At 45.6% G+C, this 24,220-nt stretch overlaps 1 protein-coding gene across 3 annotated transcripts; it reads right to left on the bottom strand.

Moving 5' to 3' along the window:
• Positions 1-565: 565 nt before the first annotated feature.
• LOC117749164 (leucine zipper putative tumor suppressor 2 homolog) lies at positions 566-23,341 on the bottom strand. Of its 3 annotated transcripts, XM_034559390.1 has the most exons (7): positions 23,128-23,341; positions 14,354-14,564; positions 5,663-6,178; positions 4,810-5,406; positions 4,605-4,727; positions 4,012-4,158; positions 566-3,438 (listed from the first exon to the last, which is right to left on the bottom strand). In XM_034559390.1, the coding sequence occupies exons 3-7, from the start codon at positions 6,149-6,151 to the stop codon at positions 2,749-2,751; spliced, it is 2,046 nt and encodes a 681-aa protein (XP_034415281.1). In that variant the 5' UTR covers positions 6,152-6,178; positions 14,354-14,564; positions 23,128-23,341; the 3' UTR covers positions 566-2,748. The 3 variants fall into 3 exon arrangements, with proteins under 3 accessions (XP_034415281.1, XP_034415283.1, XP_034415282.1); XM_034559392.1 differs by lacking the exon at positions 14,354-14,564 and having other exon boundaries at positions 584-3,438; positions 23,128-23,307; XM_034559391.1 differs by lacking the exons at positions 14,354-14,564; positions 23,128-23,341 and adding an exon at positions 11,449-11,563 and having other exon boundaries at positions 584-3,438.
• Between the last annotated feature and the right edge of the window lie 879 nt (positions 23,342-24,220).

Genomic DNA, 24,220 nt, shown 5'->3' with positions numbered 1-24,220 from the left:
ATGTGATGCCGTCTGGGGACTAAACACACTGATCTCAGGTCAGGTATGCCATTTTTTTGCCATTCATGTTAAAGTTGGGAATAATTACATGGACTCTGGACTCAAATTAAAACACCCAACGGACATTTACAGCAAATAAAATGTCTAGAAAGCCAGAAATCATGAAGAAACGGCGCTCCTGATGCCTTAAAATGTCACTTTATCAAAAGCCAGGAACCAATCCATGTCAATATCCATCCCTCTCAAAAAATAGTCGTGCAGCAGTGTTTGTTTAAACATTTCTAAATATGCAGGATGACAAACTGTAACCCGAGTGCCTTTTAAAAGCCCCGTTGACTCATGTTGTTGAATTGAAGTTTACATTTTGACCACCAGAGGGCGACAGACGTTCAGAAACATTTCTGTTGAAGGCTCACAAAGCTTTAAAACTTTTACTAAATGGAAATTATTAATAAAACTCTGTTACAAAGTTTATATAATTTGTTGTAATAACACAATTTAAGGGTAGAAAATCCATCTACTGTCTGAATGTACCACACAGCTTTTAAATGTCTTTGTTTTTTTTAATTAAAAACAGGTTTGTTCAACAGATGTACAGCATGAAAATATACATTTAATGTCTTCATACAAATATTGTGGATTATAAAATTATACTGAAGAACCGGAACAAACATCCACACGAACAAACATTAATAATATACAGGCGTCGTTTCTGTAGGAGCAAAATATAAATGTGCGACATTGCTTTGGTCTATTCACAGTGGCTATTTATTTTTGTTGTTTTGAGATGGACAAACACCTCTTGGAAGAAAACATCACGATTTATGAGGACGAATCGGCAGCGACGGAGGAACACAAATATTTATTTTCTCTTGTTTCTGTCGTAAAGGGAAGTAAATAAATGTGAAACCAGCCAAAACAACCCTCATTTAGTGCAGGTTTCCCCATCAGAGGTGAACAAATCACACAGTAATCAACCTCTTATGGACAGATAAAACATTTCTGACACTGATCATGAGGCGTTCTACTTTGGGCTTTCTGTAAGTATTACTATGACTGATAGTACTAATTTAAAAACAGTAGGAATGGGCGATCTAAACCATGAGTCGATTTAAGTGTTACAGGGTTTCATACCTTTCTATAGATTATAATATACGTTATGATTCTCACCTGAGGACTCACAACGCTGATCATCAAAGGTCTAGTTCATTAAATCAGGAAATATGACATTTAAAGTCTAAAATTACGCAGAAACGTGCTGCACGAATGTAAAAAACGTTATCAATTCCCATATTTGTATGAACACGTTTGGCTCGTAACTGTTTAGTTGCCTATTTATTAAGTTGGGGTAAAAACAATGCCTTAGTGGTTTTAGGGAATGGAAACCGCTCCGAGTAACACATCTTCTTCGGAGCGTCTTATGTTTCCACATTTAAAGACTTAAAAAAAAAAGTTCACGAAGAGCGACAAAAAGACCCCCAAAAAGAAAATGAAGGCAGCAGTTTGGCGTTGAGAGTTCTTCAGGAGGCGGAAATCACACAATGTTTTTGCATTAATGAGATTCAGCCTTTTTATTTATTTATTTATTTTTTCCACAGAAGACATTTCAAGCACGTCGCTGTAGGAAAAGCACGCGGCATCCGTGGATAATATTATAACTCAGTAGTTTGCTCTATAGTGAGCAGCAGGACGTCGAGGTTTCAGATACTTGTACATCGTGAAGATGGTACTACTGTTGTCTAGTACTGTGGAATTGTTAGCAGAAAGTATTGCAGGTATTTATATATGGTGCATGTACAGTAAACAGTGCACTGGTGATTTTAGACTCGTCAGAAAAAGTGCAGGTGAAACAAACTCCATTAAATGGAAACCCAGTACGGGTCCCAGTAAGCCAGTGGGACCCTGGGAATGGGGTCTCTTTGTATTCCTGGGAATTGGGAAATGCCGTCTTTACCGATATTAATAACTGCACCGACTTTTACAACATCGTGCATGTACAGTCCGTCGATATTGCAGTACAGTAATAGACTTCGTTGACAACATTGCTTTTAGCTTGCAGCTGTTCAACCGCTGATTTTGTGAGACGTGTGTTTAAAAAAAAACTAAAAAAAACGGTTAGAATAAAAATACCTCCAAAAGAATCCAAACTATCCCTTTTTTAAGGCTGTATTTAATCCAGATATTACTGTGTTTAGTTACATTACTCTCCAGATGTTTGTTTTTTTCCAGCATTTAGGGTAAAAGGTGTATAAAAACAAGACATTTGTGCTGAATGAGACTTGAAAATTAGAGCGTGCGTTGTTTTTGTGTGGGTTTTTTTTTGGTCCCTGCAAAATTGAGGAAGTCGACGTATTCTGGAACCTTCTCCCGTTTGCTCGTCGGTCATGATGAGAGGGCGTCCGGCGTCACCGTCGCTCTGATTCACTCGCTCTCATCGCGCTGACCCACGTTTACTGAAGGTGTGGGATTAAAACCAGCAGGGGAGGCGGAGTCATGACTCAGGGAGGAGGAGAGCGAAAAGGTTGAGGGGAAGTTACTCATCGATGACAAATTCTCCCACAAACAGACAGACGTCGGAGCCGAAGAGGACCGAGGTGTAATAGAGGTCACTGGCCTTCAAGTAGGATTTTTGTTCATTTATTATCTCAACGGCACAATAGAGATGGGATCTGTGGCGTTAGGCGGAGGGGGAAAAACAAACATGGTCGACAGTAGTGCAAATCAAAAGACTGGAGAGACACGCGGGGGTCAAATCTCCGTGGCGGCGATCTCGTCGAAGTTGATCTCGTTGCCGCTGCCCTCGTCCTCCTCCCGGCTCTCCAGTTCCCGACTGAGCTCCTGCAGGAGCTGCTCCAGCTCCCGGTTCCGCCGGTACATCTGCACATAGTTCTGCTGCAGCTCCTTCTGGTAGCGGATGACCTTGTCCTTCTCCTCTTGCCACATCCTGCGCTCCTCCTCGAAGACTCCCGTCTGCCGCTCGGCCCGCTGGCGCTCGAAGGCCAGCTCGGCCCTCGCCCGGTCCGCGTTCTGCAGGGCGTCGGCGGCGCTCTGCCGCGGGGCCTCGTCGCCCTCGAAGGCGAGCAGGCGCTCCTCGGCGCCCTGAAACACGTGGCACTGCCGGTTCCCCGGGCCCTGGTTGGCCAGAGCGTCTCGGAGGCGAGACATCTCCACCTCGAGGCGGCCCACCTTCTCTCGCAGCAGCTCCGCTTCGCTCTTGCGGCGCTGCAGCTCGTTCTCGCACACCTCCAGCTCCAGGCTGCGGGTGCGCGCCGCGCCGCGGGCCTCCTGCAGCAGGACCTGGGTGTCGGCGAGCTCGCCGCGAGCCTCTCTGAGTTGACCCCGCAGCGAGACGACCTCGCCCACGCGCTGCGCCAACTCCCCCTGTACCTCCTTCAGCTGCTGCTTCAACAACGAGATCTCCCCCGACTTCTGACAGACCTGTGGGGGGACAAGTCTTTGTCACTTTATTGAATAATATGGAATAATGGTTAATGCGTGTAACTCTACAACAGCGCAATGATTTAAGAGGCTTCACACATTTCCTCCCTGTATGAAAAATGATCAGTTAATCCCCGGTTCTCACTCTCAAAGATCAAAAAGCCTTCTAGAAATGATTCCTTGTGGCACAATTAATTATCTCATGAACATTGAAGATCAATTTCATTATTGATTCGTGCCCGGAGCTTTAAAAAAAAAAGAAGAAGGGTACCACATTAACTAAAAAGATCAGCGTCCACAAGACCCTGTTCAGCTACATCAAGGGAATGAATGAGAGAACATCATGTTCAATTCTGTTTATTTTAATTAGGGACATTAAAAAGTGTCCATAAATACATTTTCACGGTCAGATTGATGCTCTAAAGTAAAAGTCCAGGTTCTAATGTGTGATGGAGTTTAAAGGAGGGATGGGAAGCGGTGAAATCAATAAAAGGATGGCAGTAAACCCTTTTATTGTGGTCGTTACTACACTGAATAAAATAAAACCCGTGAACTCCCCGAGGAGCCGCTCACCTCCCACTCGCTCTCCTCCAGTCGAGGCCCCAGCTGGACCTTCTCGTGCTCGAAGGAGGCGCAGCGCTCCTCCAGCTGCTCGCGCTCCTGCAGAAGCTGAGAAAAGTCCTCCTGCAGCTTCTTCTTCTCCGTCTGGAGCTGATAAACCTGCAGGCCGCGAAGAAAAGCCGGTGTCAGTACGAGGAGACGAGCGCAGCAAAATAAATTCCTCGTAGAAACGGCCGATCGATGCACGTCTTGAAAACGTCAGAACCGGAAGTCAAAAAGTGGCTCGATTGCAAAGCTACACATGCACGGCAATGTCTGTCGTCACCCTGCGGGATCTCTATCAAAAATCACTTTCCCCGTCTACTCTTTTAGCTAGAAGAACAACAAGGAGAGAGATTTATTCATTGCCCTTTGGTTTGTGGATCAAAGTAATTACCTTCTTGCCCCCTTTCACACAACACCAGCTGGTTTTAATATAGTTAGAAACAAATGAACTTTAGTGGCTGATGTTTTGTTTACAGGACTTCTTTTAACAGTTAATTAAGTGCATTTCTTTTTAAAAACGGCATCCCCACCGGTGTGCAGTGGCACCCGATCCAACTGACCTGCAACTGGAGCACCTGCTGCGCCCGCTGGGCCTTCTGCGAGGCCACCTGCATCCGGGTGGCACAGCCCTGCCTCAGCTCCTCCAGCTCCAGCTCCAAGCGCTTCTGCTTCTCCTCGTAAACCTGCGACCAAAGACACGAGCGCTTAAAAACAAAAAGTTCTCCAAAAACGTTAGAATATAAAATGTCCGTCCCGTCCACCGACCTGACAGATTGCCACCTCGTTCTCGTCCAGGTTTTCTCTGAGCTGCTGCAGCTCCAGCTCCCTCTCCCTCAGCTTGTCCTCCAGGTCCCTCACCACTCCCTCGTACCCCTCCGCCGGGCCCGGGGAGCGCCCGCCCGACCCGCTGTCGGACAGAGGCTGACCTCGGCCGCTCATGGAGCCGGAGCCGGTGCTCTTACTGGAGGACGAGCGCCCGCTGTCCGAGTTGGTGTGTCCGTGTCCGCCGACGGGCGGGCCGCTTTTCACGGGCTCCAGGTGGCCGGCGGAGGCCTCTCCCGATGCCAGGCTGTAGCCACCGGCGCCGTAAGGCGGGAGGCTGGTGAGGGAGTTGCGTCCGGAGTCGGTCAGTTGGCAGGAATGGCTGCTCACGCTCCCGCAGACGCCGCCGCGGGCCCTGCTGTACGAGCTGCTTTTCTCGGAGCAGGAGGGCGACCCCTCTACGTGGGCGGTGCTCAGCAGGTTCAGGTTGCTTTGGCTTTCGTTGGCACAGTGGCGAGGGGAGAGGTACTGCATGGCGGTGCGGCTCCTGGGGATGACGGGTTTGAAGGCGGTGGGCCGCAGCACGGTTTTCTCCATGTTCTGGAGGCCGGGATGCACAACAACATGAGAAACGCCATCATCATCGGAGGAAAATCACGTCATATGTGCTAAAGCTCCAGAACATCTACTACATCTGGATTTCAGCTGCGAGTTTATGATGCAACTAATGCAGCGGGTGTTTCTAATATTCTGTCCACCCCATTTATATTAATGATGCACAGCTAAATAATGGAAACACCTTGCAATACAGTTTTAAGAGCCCCACCACCTGCATCCTACTGCGTGTAACGCTCACCTTCTCTAGTTTTCCAGACACAGGGATCAGCTTTGGAGGAGGTCCTCCCATGTTCCCATTCGACCCCGATCCTTTGGCGTCGTCGGCGTCGCTTCCCGGGCTGCCGCGCGTCACGTGGTTGTCGTTCCAGTCGCCGATGTAGACCTCGTTCAGATAGGTGTAGTTCCCGCTCTCCTTCTCCGGCCCTTTGCTGGACGGCGCGGCGCTCTGCAGCGACAGAGGGTCTAGAGGCGACCCGGAGCCCAGGCCTCGGGAGGTGCCCGGCGTGGGCCGGCGGACCCTCGCTCCCGGCTCGACTGCAGCTCGGTGGTCGTGGTAGAGGCCGGGGCGGGGGCCGATGAGGCTGCTGACGGAACCCATGGGATCCAGAGCGCAGGGTGGAGCGGTGGTAGGGGGCGAGGAGCTGGAGGGGTGTCTCCTGCGAGGTCCTCCGCCGAGGCCCGGGTTGTGGGGCTCAGCAGAAACGGGCAGAGCCTGAACGAGGGCCATGGTGGCAGCTCGGGGGGGTCACTCGCTCTGAGAGGGAAGAACAACAGTGTGAGTCCCACAAAGATTATGTTTTAATACACGTTTAAATAGTAATGGTCTCAAGTCACATGTGACAAGTCCCAAGTCAGGTCTTACGCGTGCATTCTCTCTATTGGCCATTAGGGGGACGACTCCTGATTGTATAGAAGTATGTGAGAAAATACTTCTCTCTCTTGATTTATTCTCTCAGTAAACATTGTAAACATGAGTTTATGGTCTCAATCTCTAGTTTCAAGTCTTCTTCAATACAGCGTGATGTTCATTTAGTAAATGATTGTCCATTTAGAGTCAAACAGACGACTAGGTGATTGACAGGTCGCTACGTCTCTTCCACTTCTTATACACAGGTTATGGTCGATTCTTGTAATAGCAAGTCTCAAGTCCTTAAGAACAAGTCAAACTCAAGTCTTAGAATACTAATAGGAAGTCTCAGGTACAACAAGTCCAAGTCGAGCGTTGCAGGAGCGCCTCAAGTTGATCGACATGGGATTGTCCCAAGAAGGAAGTAGTTCAAGACAAGTCTGATAGCGGGTCTCAGTACCGGTGTCTCAAGTCAAGTCTACTCTCAAGTAATTTCAGATCAGTCAAAGTTAAGTCTCAAGTTAAGTCTCAATGACTTGGTGTTTGAACATTTCCTGAATTATTTGTGTAAGACCTGTTGCTACGATATTTAATCTCCTCATCTAAATTACTGGTTAAAAACGGCATGTTTTCTCCTCCCAGACACTAACAAGGTCACATTCTAGCTGCTCAACCTCCTCACCGGGGGGGTGCATCCAAGGAATTCTTGGACCAACAACCACAACAGAGATGATATACAGTAGACTGAGGCACACGAATTGTCCCACCAGCCCACACACACACACAGAGTACCAGGACGGGCCATTCACGAAGCCCATCCGAGCAGCACTAAGGGGGCTCGAGGCAGCAGAAGAAAAGGGTCTCCTTTCATTTGAGATGTAAAATGGCTCCTAACACGCCGGCATTTCCCTGGCCAGCAACAAAGGCTACTGTCGCCACACATCTTATCAGCCTCGGGGGGGAGGGGGGGGCATAACTGAATAATGGGAACGCAGAGCGGAGGAGACGGGTTGAACTCGCTGCAGCGTTTAAAAGTTTGCAGAGTAAATTAAACATAACGTAGGAAGAGGAGGAGGAGGAAGCACTGGTAAACATTGACACTGTTAACGGGCGCATACCGACTACGATGCCGACCATGTGCCCCCGTGGACGGTTGGACGGTCGAGTGTTGCGTGGAGGACAGCCGGCCGGCGATGAGGTCGTGGAGTCCCAGAGCGTGAGGGTATCAGACCGCCGGCTTTCAGAGCCCAAGCAAGTCACACCAGATATGACTTGAGGGCATAAAGTATACGGCAAGACTGCAGAGTTCCCCTCCTGTTCCACCTACTTGATAACCCTCTTAACCTGGCAGGTGGGTTGGGTGTGTCGGGGGGCGGGGCTAATGAGGTGACAGAGCCACCGACTGACAGCTGGGCCAGACACTTCTAGACTCCACCTGCCGGGTCCATGCCAAGTCATTTTTTCTAAACCTGCCAAGTTTACAGAGGAGCCCGCTGCGTATTTAACTGTGATTACCAGATGTTAATTAGCTCACTCGACGTGGGGATGATCCCGACTTACACTCAGAATGACAACTGACTGGGACCAAGCGGGTGCCGCGATATTCTGTTATAGGTAAATATGTGAAAACTGCAAAAACAACAACAAATAAGTCCAAAAAAACAAGCGCACCAGCATCTGTTAATACTTTGATTGTGGTAGTTTTATGGCGTTCTTTCTGCCATAGAGGGGAACTTTAATATAGAAAAAGGGACACGTTGCTAATGCATAACTGTTTTATTAATGGGAAGGTAAACGAATGCACAGCAGTTGATTATCTAAAGTTAAATTAAAGAAAACAAGACCTATGAAGATTCACATTGAAGGAAAAGGTAAGACGACGGCAGCCGGCGCGACATGTGGTGTTTGGGGGGCAGAATTAACGGCCCTAACGAGCACAGCCTGTGTAGGATTAATCTTGTGTGATTTCACTATGCGCCTGAGAAAAGCTACTTAGCCCATGACAGTATTTATTACAAATAATCCTTTCTGATTACAGCGCTGCGCCGACGTAGTGCGGCCGTCGAAGGTACTTTAAAAAATGAGATTTCTTGAGCATGTGCATCAATTTAAAAAAGTGAATTCTGACTATGCATTGGACTCCACGAAGGAAAGCAGAGGGGTCTCAAACATGGAGGTCCCTGGTCTCCCTTTTGTTGCCATGGTGACCGGTGGCCCTCGAACATCAGAAGGGTCAGCGGGCTGACACGGAGGCCCGGGAGCACGTCCGTGGCATCTTAAAGCCTTCAGGCGCTCTATGGCGTTGACAACCTTCCATACGCTCCCAGTTGGCTCCAATGGGAGATAAATGCACATTACCAGCTAATGGCTGGTGGATGAATCCATGACGACTAGAAACGGGGTAGTTCCTTTTATTGGGGAATCCTCCATATTGTCATATTTCCTTGCGTGTTATTTTACAAGTTTATCCATTTCTTTTTATTAAGTTATGTGCAGAATCGTATTAAAAAAAGAGGGACTGGCCAACATCAAAGAGATGAAACCCTTTGCCCTCAGCATGAATGTAAACGTATTATCAAACTTATTGTTCTTGCAGCACATTAATGTTGTTCCATCTCATGTTCGCAGAAGAAAAACAACCCTGCAGGGCACATGAATTATGTTTTAATGTCTACAGTGTCAGCTGACTGCGAGCAGACTGTTGTTGTCTGGAAAAGCCCTCGAAGGTTTTAATGCCGCGGACGGTCACTCCTCCAGCAGGAGGAATGTGCCGGAATCAGTCGGTACTGGTCTGTGTGCGTCTCCACAGCCCACGTTTTATTTTTTTTTAAGTTTTATTTTTTATGTCTCACCATTCAAATTGCCTCGTGGGTCGGGGGGAAGAGGAGATTTAAAGTAATATTTTCTCCTGCGTCGAGCATTTTGCTCTGCAGCAGCAGCTCTGGGGATCCGCTGTCACACCAAAAGCTTCACGGTTGTAGCCCCAATCATTCTGACACTTTCATAGAATTACTTGTGTGTGTGTGTGTGTGTGTGTGTGTGTGTGTGTGTGTGTGTGTGTGTGTGTGTGTGTGTGTGTGTGTGTGTGTGTGTGTGTGTGTGTGTGTGTGTGTGTGTGTGTGTGTGTGTGTGTGTGTGTGTGTGTGTGTGTGTGTGTGTGTGTGTGTGTGTGAAGAGAGAGCTGCATAAAACCAGTTGGATCAAAAACCCCAAAAAGCCAACACGCATTATGGGAGGTGCACACTACGCTTCTTTGTTTTAATTGGTCTCAACCCTGTGTGGTTTGAGGGATATGCACCTTGTACTGTGACAACCAGACAAGACCAGAAGACCCTGAACATTTAAGGCATTTTGGGCTTTAGACACGTTAACTACCAACTGATACACAATGAATACGGGGCCTCAGGGCAGCCCCGACGATTGCATATTTTTACATTTGATAAGAATCAGGGTCTCGTTAATCAAATTTGAGTCTAGACTGTATCTTTCCAATATTAAACAACAACAAGTTGTTAAATGACATTTAAGAACAAGCTGAGGGGGGAGGTCAAAACTTTGGGATGAGGGATTTATAAATGAATAAAAAGATTATCCTGATATTCTTACAACCAGGGAGGAGCACGTTGTAAACAGAGGAAAGAAATCTATTCAGCGGAGATCAATATAATATAAACGTGTCACACCAACAGGCAGGTCACACCACCCACAGCCGGGAAGTCTCGAGTCACTCCAACGACGTTCATCGGCATGCAGGGCGAAGCTTTCAGTCTGCGACCGGCAAATCAGGGGAGGAAAATGGCGTTTTATGGCGGCCGTCTCACATACAGTATAAACACGGTTTACTGGGCGAGACTGCAGCGACACACACACACACACACACACACACACACACACACACACACACACACACACACACACACACACACACACACACACACACACACACACACACACACACACACACACACACACACACACACACACACACACACACACACACACACACACACACACACACACACACACACACACACACACACACACACACACACACACACACACACACACACACACACACACACACACACACACAAAATCCCTCTTTGTTCGCGCCACGCCATAAACACACACACAGAGTGGAGAAAGAGAAACTCTCTGTGATGATGATGATGATGAGGGACGGTATGTCATACCGGAGAGAAACGTGGAGGCGAAGGAGTAAAGAGACGACAGTGGAAAGAAAGGAGGGAACAAACAAACGAGTCTGGAGAACCCCTCCTCCACTCTCCATCTCTCTCTGTGGCCAAACTTCTGAATCCCCCCATTCTCTCTCTCTTTTCCCCCCCTCCTCTCTCTCTCTCTCTCTCTCTGGAAAGTGGAACATAAGAGGAAAAGTGTAACAAAGCTATTTTAGTCTCGTAGACAGCCTACCTTTCCACAGGCAGACACTACGGTCACGGGGCCAGAGCTGGGTCTTTTTTTATTTTGATTAACTGTGAAAGGTTAAATTATCTTTTTTAGTATAACAGTGCATGCACTATTGAGTGCTCGTGGACAAAGAAGATAGTTAACTGAACAGGAGGAGCTCCTGGTTTGTTTGATTGGTGCGCTGAACACTGTCAATGATTATACTGCTGTGAACACACACACACACACACACACACACACACACACACACACACACACACACACACACACACACACACACACACACACACACACACACACACACACACACACACACACACACACACACACACACACACACACACACACACACACTTTGTTTCAATGAAACTGAGAAGAGTGAAACACTGCAACTCGTGTATTTGTACGCATCCAACTGTTATTTGGTGAATTGTTTAGTTTATGAAATATACAAAAATATTATGGTTGACGAACAGTCTCAAACTTATTCAACTTACGAGGAAAAACTGAACAAAATGTCACATTTGATGACGGAGAATGTTAAATAACTGGAGCGATTAATCGATAGCTGCCAATAAATGATCAGCCAATCAATGAATCGGCCCATAGTTTTGCGGCCGTAATTAGTTTCAGACAATAAACCTGCACAAATTGACTTATTCATCTTCAAGAAACAAGTCATGCGGACTGTTAGACATCCCCGTCACCTTAATAACGCCCCCCCCCCCCCCCCCCTCAAAGTTCCTCACCCCAGTTGCTTCCCTGCATATCTGCTCTGCCGTCTGACCGGCTCATCGTCCGGCTCCTTCAGAGTCTCTAGTTCAGTCGGCTCGAACACGTCCGCCGTGCTGCTGCTCTCCTGGATGTTTGGCTCCGTTTCTGACCAACCCTCCCGAGGAAAACTTCTCCAACCCCCCCCCCCCCCCCCCCGCCCTCCCTCGGCTCATTCTTAAGCCAAATACCACCAATGTGAATGGGAGCACAGTCCCCTCCCCTTGCTCGGCGCAGATACACCTCCTCTCCCCCTCCACCGTTTCCTTTGACCGAGGAGAAGCTGCACTCTGCAAAGTCCTCTGCTGCCTTTGTCAGCCAGCCAAAAAGGAGAAAGAAACGGGAAGCCGGTGGAACGGCGAGCCGGCAGTTCGAGACCCCTTCTGCTTTCCATGCTCGCAACAAGGAGAACGGAAAAGGGGAGTCGAAAGACGGCGGAACTGCACGAGGTTATCGTCTCACTTTAAATAAAAAAAAAAAAAAGACAATGAAAAGAAAGCTGTGAGGTTTAAGAGAAACTGATGGAAGCGAGACTAAAGTTATTAAAATAAGATTCAAAACTCTTCATCGGACCCCGCCGACTTGCTTCTCATCTGTCAATCTGATCCAAAAAACCACAGGCGGCGGCGCCCCCGAAGCTCAGTTAATTACCGAGCAAAGTCTTGATTAAAGAAGCCGTCACTCTCAAATTAAAAAGAGGAGGTAAACCTGTCAAAGAGCATTCAGCAGCGACGTTCCTTTAAGAAGCAGAGACGCATTTTAGGGAAAACGTAGGCACCCTAAATCGTCTGCACAATGACGAGAAACCATCAAAATAATTTTAAGAAACACAATCACGCGTCCGGCGATCCAGAGCGGGACGATCCAGAACCACGAGGGACCAAAAGACGCTAATCGCCCTGCAGTCGCGGCCATGTGCTAATCGCCGCGACGCCTGATTTGGTGTGAATGCAGCCGGAAGTGCAAAAGAAGAAGAAGGACATGTGTGTGTGTGTGTGTGTGTGTGTGTGTGTGTGCGCGTGTGTGTGTACATCCAAATCCTCGAGTCAGACGCTTCCTTTCATGGTTTTTAAAAGAGAGAATATTTTTACTCTCGACGGAAAACAAAATCACCAAAAACAAATACAGAGAGTTTATTTCACAGGAATACTCTCACGTGGTCTGGTATGACCATTTAAGCTTATAGTGGCTAATGGTAGCCGGGCGAGAAAACCAAAAACGATACGATGAAAAAAAATGTGTAAATATTAATTTGTGTAGCTTCAGGGATGCAAAATGTTGACTTTAAATGGATAAAATGAAGATTTACATGCATTTCCTGCTCACCATCATCAACACGCGAGATCCACGTGTTAATTTGTGCCCTTTTTTTTTTTTAAACCTGCAATCTGGACATCTTTGATTGGATATTTATGGTCTGTAACATCCTGTGAAACCAGTGGATCAGCTTCTGAAATAGCACGTTCTAGCAACAGCGTGCGGCCTTCGCTCCCCCCTGACCTGTAATCCGCCATCTGGCCGAAATGAATTAAAATAAAAAAGAGGAAACAACAGGATGAGATGTTGCAGTCGCAGCTAGGGAGGCAGAGAAGGGGAGGAAAGTAGGGTACGAGAAGTAGGCCATGTGCTCCCGTCCCTCGTTCTCCCCGCTCCGATAACTGGGTCACACAGGTTGGCAACGACGTGGGAGAGAGAGGTCGTTCAAGGTCATCCTCGGTCTCAAAAGGTTTCCCCCCCAGCTTGCAGCAACGGAAGCCGCTCTCGGTCAAGAGTCCGCAGAATGGACGACAAACCGCCATCAATCAGCCGCCTCGAAGGCAAATCACTTTCTGTGAATGCCGCCATTAACACTGCCTCTTTATAGGCGAGCGGGGGTGAAGGGGGGGCTCTAACATGACTCAGCCTCTTTGCGAGGGAGTTGATTTACAGGCCGAAGCTGCAAAGTATCCTGCCCCGTCTGCAGGATAGCTAAGTGTACATCTCTCTGGTGGTTTATGGTTCATCCCCATAAGTCAAATGACGTTTATTATCCAGCAGAGATACACACGTTTTGGGAGTGCCAATACCTTCTAATACTTTATAGAAACACAGAAAGCTCTGTATCTGTGGCCTGTCCGTCATAAGCCGCCCGTCTCTCTTCCCTCGATATATTTTCTGAACAACGCATCACGTTCTGGGAGCAGCAAGCGAACAGAAAGCTAGGCCATCCGTCACTGTCCACGGGGGGGCTCTGGAAACTGAAGCTAAAACTGAACTCGACCAGCTGGCCCCCTTTGGACCGGTTACTTCCAAAATAATTTCTCTTCCCGTCCTCCTCCAGTGCAAAGAAATCCAGGAAGGCCGTTGAGATTAAAAACCAGTGGCGAAGGTTTAGCGCTTGTCTCATCAGTTTCAGACTCAAATGAAAACAAACGAGGGAGAGGGAGAGAGAGAGAGGGAGAGGGAGAGAGAGAGAGGGAGAGAGAGAGAGATTCGTAGAATGAAATATCTACTCTGAGTAAGTCATAAATCCACAGAAATTGGACGGCTGTGTTGAGCTGGCACTCTTGATTCACTGTATAATGTACCAAAGAGATTAGGGTTACGCCTCCAGCTCTGGAATTACACCATAGCCGCCGCCCCCCCCCCCCCCCATATCCGTGATTAAGATCGGTCGCCAACTCCCACCCAGCGGGAACGTGTTAACATCCACACACAGCGGGGGGCGGGGGGGGAGACGACGACAATTATTTACGTCAATAAACCCAGAAAATGCTGGGTTTACAGACGCCAGCATTAAAAAGTTATTGTCAGCGGTCGTCTGAGGACTCAAGTAAAAAAACAAAGTTCAGAGTTTGTTTCCGCTCGAATTTAAACCAATAAATAAAAATAGGCTCCACTTACCTATTAATGACTCCCTGTCTTTAGCTTCTGGAGGCCTTAGAAAAGCATGGCGGACCGGTCGGTCGAGCATCCCAGGAGCTCCCTCTCTCTCTCTCTCTCTCTCTCCCTCTCCCTCTCTCTCCCCCTCTTCTCCCAGAGGGCACAGAAAGCAAAAAAAAAAAAAAGAACAATGCACGTCGTTTGTTCGGCCGAGGAGAAGCAGCAGAAAAACCTGAAATGTGACAAAGTGTGTTTATAGAAGTCAGCGGGGGGGAAAGGAGGAAAATCTGAGTCACGACGGGCACAAAAAGGCTTCGCATTGGAGGAAAAGTCAAGACTCTGAGGGGATTTTCCATGTCAACAACAGTGAAGACCAGAACTAGCACCACGTCCACTTAACAAGTACAAAGATTACACACACGAGGTTTACATTTAAAATGAACAGTTTCCATTTGGAGAGAAATACCTGTTCCAGATACAGAACAAGAGCGGTCCATCTGTGAGCCATTAAACCGGTGCGTTAGGGGTGAAGCAACCTTTAAGAGCCCGAGGAACAGACGAGAGGCGAGCAGACATCATCTCAGACAGGTATCCAAATTACATTCGGCCCCGGCAAATGAAATTTAAAAAAAAAAAAAAGAATAATGCTGCTGGAGATGTGAAGAGACTAAAAATCTACAGCATTTTCAAAAAATTTCCAAAAAAAAGGTGTAATCTGCCCCTCCTCGAGTTAACGTTGAATTGTGGGCTGATCACCAGTCGTGCCTCGAGAGATCACGTTTTTCCGAGTAACACTGCACACGACGTGTTGAGAGACAGACATGCAATAAAAAAAATTAAAAAACATATCACATGATGAATCTCTTCACGACTTAAATGCACTTTAAAATGCCTGGAAACCTAAAAAGTTCAGACAATATCTTTAACTGGCTATTTAATAATTCATTCAGGATTAAAGACGGGGAGACTTTGCATGCGATAACGTGGATGTACTATAATAATAATGTATTTATGTATTTTATTTTTTTGGTGCTACCAGGGAGATTACTTTGTGTTCTCGGTCCCATTCGTTTGTTAGATAACAGATTCTCTCATTAATAGATTTTAGAAATAGTCCTGCAGTAAACTGACGGTCACATTTTTATTTTATCGTTTAGTACCAGTCTCCATTCTTTATAATATGCAACGCTAACCAGTGGTGAACTTAAAAAAGACAAAAGAATTAGACCGTTGTCTGAGTAACAACAACTTCTTGGTTTTTTGGTAAAAATCTGGCAAAAATATTGCACATTGTATGAATTAAAACAAAATGTCCGTTACATGGTCGTCTATTTGATGCATATCAACGTTTTCTCTTACTTAAAAAAGAGATTATTAACGCTTGCATAACTTTCTATTAATCTCTGTAATAACTACCCTCATGCATATATTTTATTTTACTTAATAGAACAAAAAAAAACAATAACTGACGCTAACATAATACATTATAAATGAGGGAAAGTACGAGGCTGGAGGTACAGCGAGGGACTACAGGAGCAGAAACGGTTGGTGGAGAAGCAGCAAACTGGTTCAAGTTCATCCGGTTTCGGGCAGAGGGGGGGGGGGGGGGGGGGGGGGGGGGGGGGTTGTTTGTTAAAAATGTCACATTCCCAACGGCCTTCTGGGTAACTTCTGCAACTATGCGCGCGCTCGGCAACCATCTGTGCCTCTCGTACGTTATTAATACGCAGATGGAAGCGCCGAGGACTGTGTGGCTTCCCACATGTAATGCAGCTCGATCCAGATGGCTTTACGGAGGCTTCTTACGCGCCGCAGTGTGTGTGTGTGTGTGTGTGTGTGTGTGTGTGTGTGTACGCTGAGCTCTGTGAAGTAAACCCATAAAGGAGTTGTTTGTTTTAAAAACAGATGTTTACTCAGGAGGGCCACTCCCCTTCACCTGCCAGTCCACGAGAGAGAGAGAGAGAGAGAAAAGGAGCACCATATCATCATTTCATCATTCATCTGCCGACAGGCACCTTCAAAAGACACAACTCAATCAATAAGGGGGGTGGAGGAGATAAGATGGCAGGTTACTTCTCCTCTGTACATTACATCCCCACGTTATCCTTCTCTTTACGCCCATTTAATAAATAAAATGTGCCTTCCACCATCTTTCCTTCACCTTTTCAGATTTCACATCATTCCCTCTGAACAATGCAGTGAAGTGGGTCGACAGCTTTATGCCTTAAATTGATCTAAATGCTGTATTACTTGAGCTTTCATGAGACAAAATTGTAATATAGCCAAAGATTTTATGGTTATAGCTCCTAAAATGTTTTGTTTTTTTCACTTGGGGGCAGCAGAAAGAAGAAAGAGAAGAAAAAAGAAAAGCCGTAAACACCGAACCGACATATTATCACCTCATAAAGTTTTCTATGGCAAACGTGCCGGCTTTCCTCTTCACACATCCTTCATTTGGTAAATATTCGCTCTCCTTTTAGCTCAGTTATCGCAGCGAGGAATTCACGAACACAAAGATCAACAAGCGCACTGATTACATTCATAAACATCCAACGTTGGTTTGAAGCGCGTTGCGAGAGGTCGGGAGGTCACGTTGAGGACCACAAAATACATTTAGATGGCGACTGGGGAGGAGAGAGGAAGAAACACACACTGAACAAAAGGCCGCTCTGAAAACAGGGAACTTCCTCCTCCTCCTCCTCCTCTACAGGAGAGAAAACCTCCATTTCCACTGTAGTGAGAGCGGAGAGAGGATGAAGAATAACTAATATTTAACTATTGTGCAACTAGATTGTTGGATAGAATAGAGGGAGTTGATCTGAAGTCATTACCAGCAGAAGGCGAGTGCATTGTTGGTGCACATTGTATATTCAAGTGTAATCTGTATCAAATCATGACAGAAAGTGTATTTTTAAAATGACCGTTTTGTCCACAGCTCAAAGATATTCAGATTACTGCGAAACCAGAACATAAACACGTGAAAAAGGTGTATTAATTAAAATCACAAAAATAGTTGGAAGACTAATCAATACATCTTCACAGCTCTAAATCAACAGAGCAAGAATTCCTCTGGCAAACAAAAGATTTAAAGTGCCGATTCTTTGTGGGGAAACTCCGTTCTACAAATCCAAACTAAATATTTTCTGAGAATCTCTTTGGTCGAGGACGTGCGAAGAAGGATTCCTGCACAGGAAGTGTAACAATGGCTGCAACAAGAGGATATCAAAAATACAACCGAAAACATGAAACAGAAAAGGTCTGTGAGGCGATGATGGACAGATGCCACGTCTTTTGTGCACAGCAGCGTTTTTAAATCCAGCGCGTTTTTTTGTGTGCCGTCCATCTCGAGGCCTCAGCGAGGAGCGTGTAGTCCCACTTACAACCAAACAACAACAAAAAGGATGGAGGGAGACGAAGAGATGTTTTAAAAGATCGGTTTTTCGGTTCGGGTTCGCTCAGAACATGTGTGGTCGTCTGCCAGCTGGTGTTTCACCTCCTCGGACCTCTTTATGGTGATGTCACCACATTTTCAGGGGGTGGAAAGTGGTGACGTGTGGTTTGTTTGTGTGGTTTTTTTTTCCTTCTCTTGTGGTGCGAGAGGGATTACAGCCGGGCAGTTGACACAGCTGAGGGGTAAGTGGGTGGTGCTGGTGGTGAGAGGAGCACTCGGGAGTCAAGAAGAGGCTCCCGGCCTGCAGCAGCTGCCAATGTCACGATCACACCGACTCTGCCCCCGCAGATCGCCGGCGCCGCTCATGGGAACACGGTGGGTTTTTTTTTCATGCTTGTTTTTAGTTGTTTTTTTTTAAATCATCCACCGGTGACGAGAGAGGTCTGCGGCGCGTACATGCCAACTCTGACTCACCTTCTCTTTCCATCCATCAGAAAACACATCCCATCGTTCCAAAAAGGGCTGTAGTAGGGTGAGTGAAGCCGATGCTTCTTAAAGCTGCGCTCTCTCCACTGACCACCAGGGGGCGACGTCCTCTGGTTGTATAGAAGTCTATGCTTCATGTGTTAAAGCTGCATTCTCTCTACCGACCACCAGGGGGCGACGTCCTCTGGTTCTATAGAAGTCTATGGGGAAAAATGACTACTTCCCTCTTGATTTATTCCCTCAGTAAACATTGTAAACATGAGTTTATGGTCTCAATCTCTAGTTTCAAGTCTTCTTCAATACAGCGTGATCATTTAGTAAATTATGGTCCCATTCATAACAACATTAAAGTGCCACGTAGCGTTCATACTAGAACTGATGCAGTAAAAAGGTAATTCAAAGACTTCAGAGTCCACTTTCAAGTTATTCTGAATACCCAAGGACCCCCCCCCCCCCCCCCCCTCCTCCAGTCACTAAGTGACAGTGACTTTGCTGGGAGGGCAGCAGAGTCAAGCCACGCTGGCAACTTATCTGTTTACAAAACTGCAAAGTGGCTGCAGGAGAAGATGCAGCGACGTGGGTCAAAGAGAGATTTTTTAATATTAATGTGGGTTCTGCAGTGGAGCAGGGAGGAAGGTTATTTCAGAGTCATCAATATTCAAAAAGGATGAGCACTACTCATGAAAAACCAGCATTGGTTGCATTATTTCCACTTTGCGTCATGTTCAGACACATAAAACTACTTTGAATTTTCTGAATACATTGAATATTCTGTGGATTTTAGGAGCCAAATTACCAAGATATTCTGCAGAAATGTAAATAAAATAGTTAACTCAATCTGAAAGGAAAACTACAGGGATGCACGATATAGATAATCCAGCTTCTCAAATATGCACATTTTTTTGTCATATATGATAGTAAACTGAATATCTTTGGGTTTCGGACTGTTTGTCTATTACGGTTTTATTTTGTGACATTTTATAGACAAAACTATTGATTGGAGGAAATAATTTGAAGATTTATCGATAATGTAAATAGTTACTTCAGCCCCATTTCATAATTAAGAAAAAAAAAAAAAACACTAGCATTAGTGAAGTTGTTCTATCTAATCAGTTTTATTTATTTATTTTAACCCGGTGACGAAGACCCATTAGCACACAAGCTAAATTCTACCGCGTTCACATTTAAAATGAACAATAACCAAAATCAATGCACTGTGATGCCGTGCAGAATAAAAAGGGATGGAAAACTCTGGTGGAGTTGCATGAATTACATTTTTAAAAAAAGAGTAATGAAGCAACAAGACTGGACTGATTTTAGGGAACTTATGGATGGCGATTGGTTTGATCCCGTGGTCCATTTGCATTGAAATGGGGCGATTAGAAAAAAATCCCAATTTGAAGGGGGAGGTGAAAGATGTCGACAGATTAATGGCTGCTGTGCTCCGGACCTGAAAATAGGGGGTCTCTGAAACCTCGGCCCCGGCCTCCTGGTGCCCTCGAACAGCTGTGCAGTCCAGCTGTGCGCACAACTCCGGCTAAGAAGACCAAACCGATCCAGGAGAGGAGACGAGGTCCAGAGACCTCCATCTGTGAGGAGGTCGAAAGACGGGAAATAGTTCCAATCGCTGTTGGAAAATCTAAATTAAAAAACTGCATCGTGTTTCAATTATAAAACATTATGTATCGATGTCTTCAAATGCCAAAGATCATCAGTTTAAGACAACAACAAAAGTGGAAAATATTCCTATTTTAGAAGCTGGAATACATTCGTTGTGCTTACAAATTACTATCTGATCATCGAAATGTTCTGTAGCTCAACTAATCAATTACTCGACTAATTATTTCAGCTCTGATTTCAATACATTGTTGTAAGAGGAGACGAGATGGAAGTCTAGGACCTTTGTTTTCATACAACCGTATAATGTACAAATATTAAAAGATGGAGCGATGTTTTAATGAGGAGAAGAACAAGAACAACAAGAAGAAGAAGAAGAAGAAGAACAAGAGGAAGAAAAAGAACAACAACAAGAACAACAAGAACAAGATGGAGAAGGAGAACAAGAAGAAGAAGAACAAGAGGAAGAAGAAGAACAAGAACAACAAGAACAAGATGGAGAAGGAGAACAAGAAGAAGGAGAACAAGAACAAGAACAAGAGGAAGAAGAAGAACAAGAACAACAAGAACAAGATGGAGAAGGAGAACAAGAACAAGATGGAGAACAAGAACAAGAGGAAGAAGAAGAACAAGAGGAAGAAGAACAACAAGAACAAGATGGAGAAGGAGAACAAGAAGAAGGAGAACAAGAACAAGAGGAAGAAGAAGAACAAGAACAAAAAGAAGAAGAACAAGAACAAGATGGAGAAGGAGAACAAGAACAAGAGGAAGAAGAACAACAAGAACAACAAGAACAAGATGGAGAAGGAGAACAAGAAGAAGGAGAACAAGAACAAGAACAAGAACAAGAGGAAGAAGAACAACAAGAACAAGATGGAGAAGGAGAACAAGAAGAAGGAGAACAAGAACAAGAGGAAGAAGAAGAACAAGAACCGTCTGGTTAATAACAACTTGGTTTATTTGAACCTCATTTCATAATGTGGTTAACGTGTGTGGTTTAGAACCACGAGCAGCATGAAGCAGTAAAACCAAAACATCTACGATTAAAGTTTGTGATTTGTGAAGTTGGCAACACACACGCACACACACGCACACGCACAACTGCGCTGGCTTTGTCAACACTGCAGCACGTTGTGGATTCAGCAGAGCTTCATCCAGAACGTCTTCCCTTCAGCGGAATAGAGGTTTAGAAGATGCACGAGGAACATAAACAAAGAAAACCACACGAAATAGTGAATCAGCGTTTGGGTCGACGGTCCCGGAGGAAAAGAGTAAAAACACAACACGGCCTTCGTGACGGCTGAACTCCGCCCACGTTGTCGTCTCCGGGGATGGACTTCACCTCCGGGTGTAAAGACACACATAGACCTCATCCACGTCTCACAAAGTAGTAGAAACCAACAAATTAATAATTAAACAGATTTTTAAAAAAAGGGGGAAAACACCCACATGAACACATGCAGTCTACACACACACACACACACACACACACACACACACACACACACACACACACACACACACACACACACACACACACACACACACACACACACACACACACACACACACACACACACACACACACACACACACACACTCACACACACACACACACACACACACACACACACACACACACACACACACACACACACACACACACACACACACACACACACACACACACACACACACACACACACACACACACACACACACACACGGGGAGTTAACCTCCCGATATCACATGAAGAGGTTCTGATTATTTTAAAAGGTTTATTCCTCACAGGATTAGAAGCCACGGATTTCTAAAAACATCCTGAAAACATGCAGAGTCATCATATGCAACACACACACACACACACGATGAGCTGACGGAGCGGTTTGAGGGAAGGCTGCTTATATAAATAAAAACACCGGAGACATTATCAATGCAAATAACACACCGTGGCCTCCCAACCGCCAAGGCCTGCTGTCTGTCTGTCTGTCTGTCTGTCTGTCTGTCTGTCTGTCTGTCTGTCTGTCTGTCTGTCTGTGTGTGTGTGTGTCTGTGTGTCTGTGTGTCTGTGTGTCTGTGTGTGTCTGTCTGTCTGTGTGTGTGTGTCTGTGTGTGTGTGTGTGTCTGTTGAATTTAAAATGTGAACACGACATCCTGTGAAGTTGTGGCTCTTGGGTTTGTTTGTTTGTTGTTTGTTGTTTGTTCTCCGTTGTGTCGTCTAGTTTTGGGCCTTTGTTTACAAACGAGGCAGCTGAGCACGATAAACAGTCGTACTTTATTTCCTCCGGTATAAACACCCCCCCCCCCCCCCCCCCCCCCCCCCCCCCCCCCCCCCCCCTCCTCCTCTACCGTCTGTGGAGCAGACCTAGTTCTCGAGTCCCAAAAGATGCAACGAGTTTAAAGAATTTTCTTTATTTGATTTCCATTCTGAACGATCTGTCCTAGACCTGCAAGAGGGACTGCAAGGGTCTCTTAAACCCGTGTCCCATAGACTTTACAAAGGGGACCGCATGAGGACCAGAGAGAGCCTGGTCCAGGGGTCTATAAATAAAAACAAGAAACAAAAGATTTGTTTTAGGGAAATGGATTTAGAGAGGACCACAGAGACCTCAAGGGGGACTAGAGAGGACCACATAGACCTCAAGGGGGACTAGAGAGGACGACAGAGACCTTCAGGGGGATAAGAGGACCACAGAGACCTCAAGGGGACTAGAGAGGACGACAGAGACCTTCAGGGGGATAAGAGAGGACCACAGAGACCTCAAGGGGACTAGAGAGGACCATGAAGACCTCAAGGGGGACTAGAGAGGACCATGAAGACCTCAAGGGGGACTAGAGAGGACCACATAGACCTCAAGGGGGACTAGAGAGGACCACATAGACCTTAAAAGGGGGACTAGAGAGGACGACATAGACCTTCAGGGGGATAAGAGAGGACCACAGAGACCTCAAGGGGACTAGAGAGGACCATGAAGACCTCAAGGGGGACTAGAGAGGACCACATAGACCTCAAGGGGGACTAGAAAGGACCATGAAGACCTCAAGGGGACCAGGGAAGACAACAGAGGGGACATTTAACATTTTAAACTATTTAATTGCCTCCGTGATTTACAGCTGACGTGTTTTAGAAGGAAGTGGAGGAATAACAGGTAACCCTCCCCTCCCACCTGTTAACCTCTTTACTTCCAGGTGTCCGTGAACTTAAAGGCCACAGCTCCAAAGCTACACCTCTGTTCCGATAACTCCTCACATTACACGTTTAAAACGAGTCGAACAAGAAGTTAAAAGCTGGTAACTCACCGTGCTCCGGGGGAGCGGGCGGTCCACGCGTCGTCTTCCTCGTTTAAAAAAACCCGTCTTATCCACGAGCGAGTGACTTTTACCGAAACGACATGTTTTAAAGTGTCTTTCTTTCTCCGCTGCTCCTCTTCCTGCTGCAGAAAGCGCGTTTGTTGTTGTGCGCGGAGCCGCTGCTCGTGTTTAGACACCAGAGAGCAAGCGGGCGAGGAAAAACGACGACTGCTTCCGGTTATGGATTTCAAAATAAGATTGTTTTTGTTTTTGTAATAGTTCAAAACAGCTATGGAGATAGGAGCAGACATACACTTTGTAGAAACTGCAATAAAAGCTGAACAAAGATCAAATAAACATTAAACTAATATATATACAAGTAATTGTGAAACTACTGAGCAGTGAATATAGATATACATACAAAAAACAAGTGTTTGTAAATTGTAAACAAATGCAAATAGTGCAAATAAATAATTGACTATATATTTTTGAAGTAAATGATTATGAACAGTGTATGCATGTGCATGCCTCAGTTTCTACACCATGCGTGATTTATTAATATAGGGCATGATGCAATGTTATCAACCTTCTTTTTGGCGTGTGGTCCTTTGACTTGTGTGACAATTCTGGGTGATTTTTCCTTCTCAGGTCAATTCATTCTTAAAGTATTTATTGTTGTCTGAGGAGGCGAAGACGTCTAGGATTTTACAAAAGAAAGAAGGAAAAAATACACAGACGACATGAGATACACCTTTAATAATCTGAACAGAATATTTAAAAAAATACAGAAGAATGCAGAGTACAAAAAAAAAACACAAGCGGTATATAAAACTAAAAACAGAAACAATACACAAGATAAATTAGACGAAATACAAAGTAAAGTGACAGTAGTGTGAGTGATAGCAGCAGTAGACAGTCTCAAATAAGTAAACCGCATTTACACACATGCAACCAGAAATGTAAACATTATATATTAAAAGTAAATATTGATACAACCAGTTATTAATCTCTTAGGGACATGAATGGGAAAGACTAAATAGTATAACTCATCTCTAAAACGAAGATAAACTGGCACGTGAGTATAAAGCATAGCAACTATGTG

The sequence above is a fragment of the Cyclopterus lumpus genome, chromosome 19 (genome assembly GCF_009769545.1).
Source record: "Cyclopterus lumpus isolate fCycLum1 chromosome 19, fCycLum1.pri, whole genome shotgun sequence".
Lineage (NCBI taxonomy): Eukaryota > Metazoa > Chordata > Actinopteri > Perciformes > Cyclopteridae > Cyclopterus > Cyclopterus lumpus.
The sequence above is the reverse complement of the archived record's forward strand: the minus strand, read 5'-3'. Positions and strand labels throughout refer to the sequence as shown.

What these genes read in the sequence shown, in the direction of transcription:
- LOC117749164 (XM_034559390.1), bottom strand. Translation starts at nt 6,151, where the DNA reads ATGGCCCTCGTTCAGGCTCTGCCCGTTTCTGCTGAGCCCCACAACCCG. An exon ending in ACGAGGTGGCAATCTGTCAG is followed by an intron (nt 4,728 to 4,809) that starts GTCGGTGGACGG and finishes CTTTGGTCGCAG; the next exon opens with GTTTACGAGGAGAAGCAGAA. An exon ending in TGGAGGAGAGCGAGTGGGAG is followed by an intron (nt 3,439 to 4,011) that starts GTGAGCGGCTCC and finishes GTCCCCCCACAG; the next exon opens with GTCTGTCAGAAGTCGGGGGA.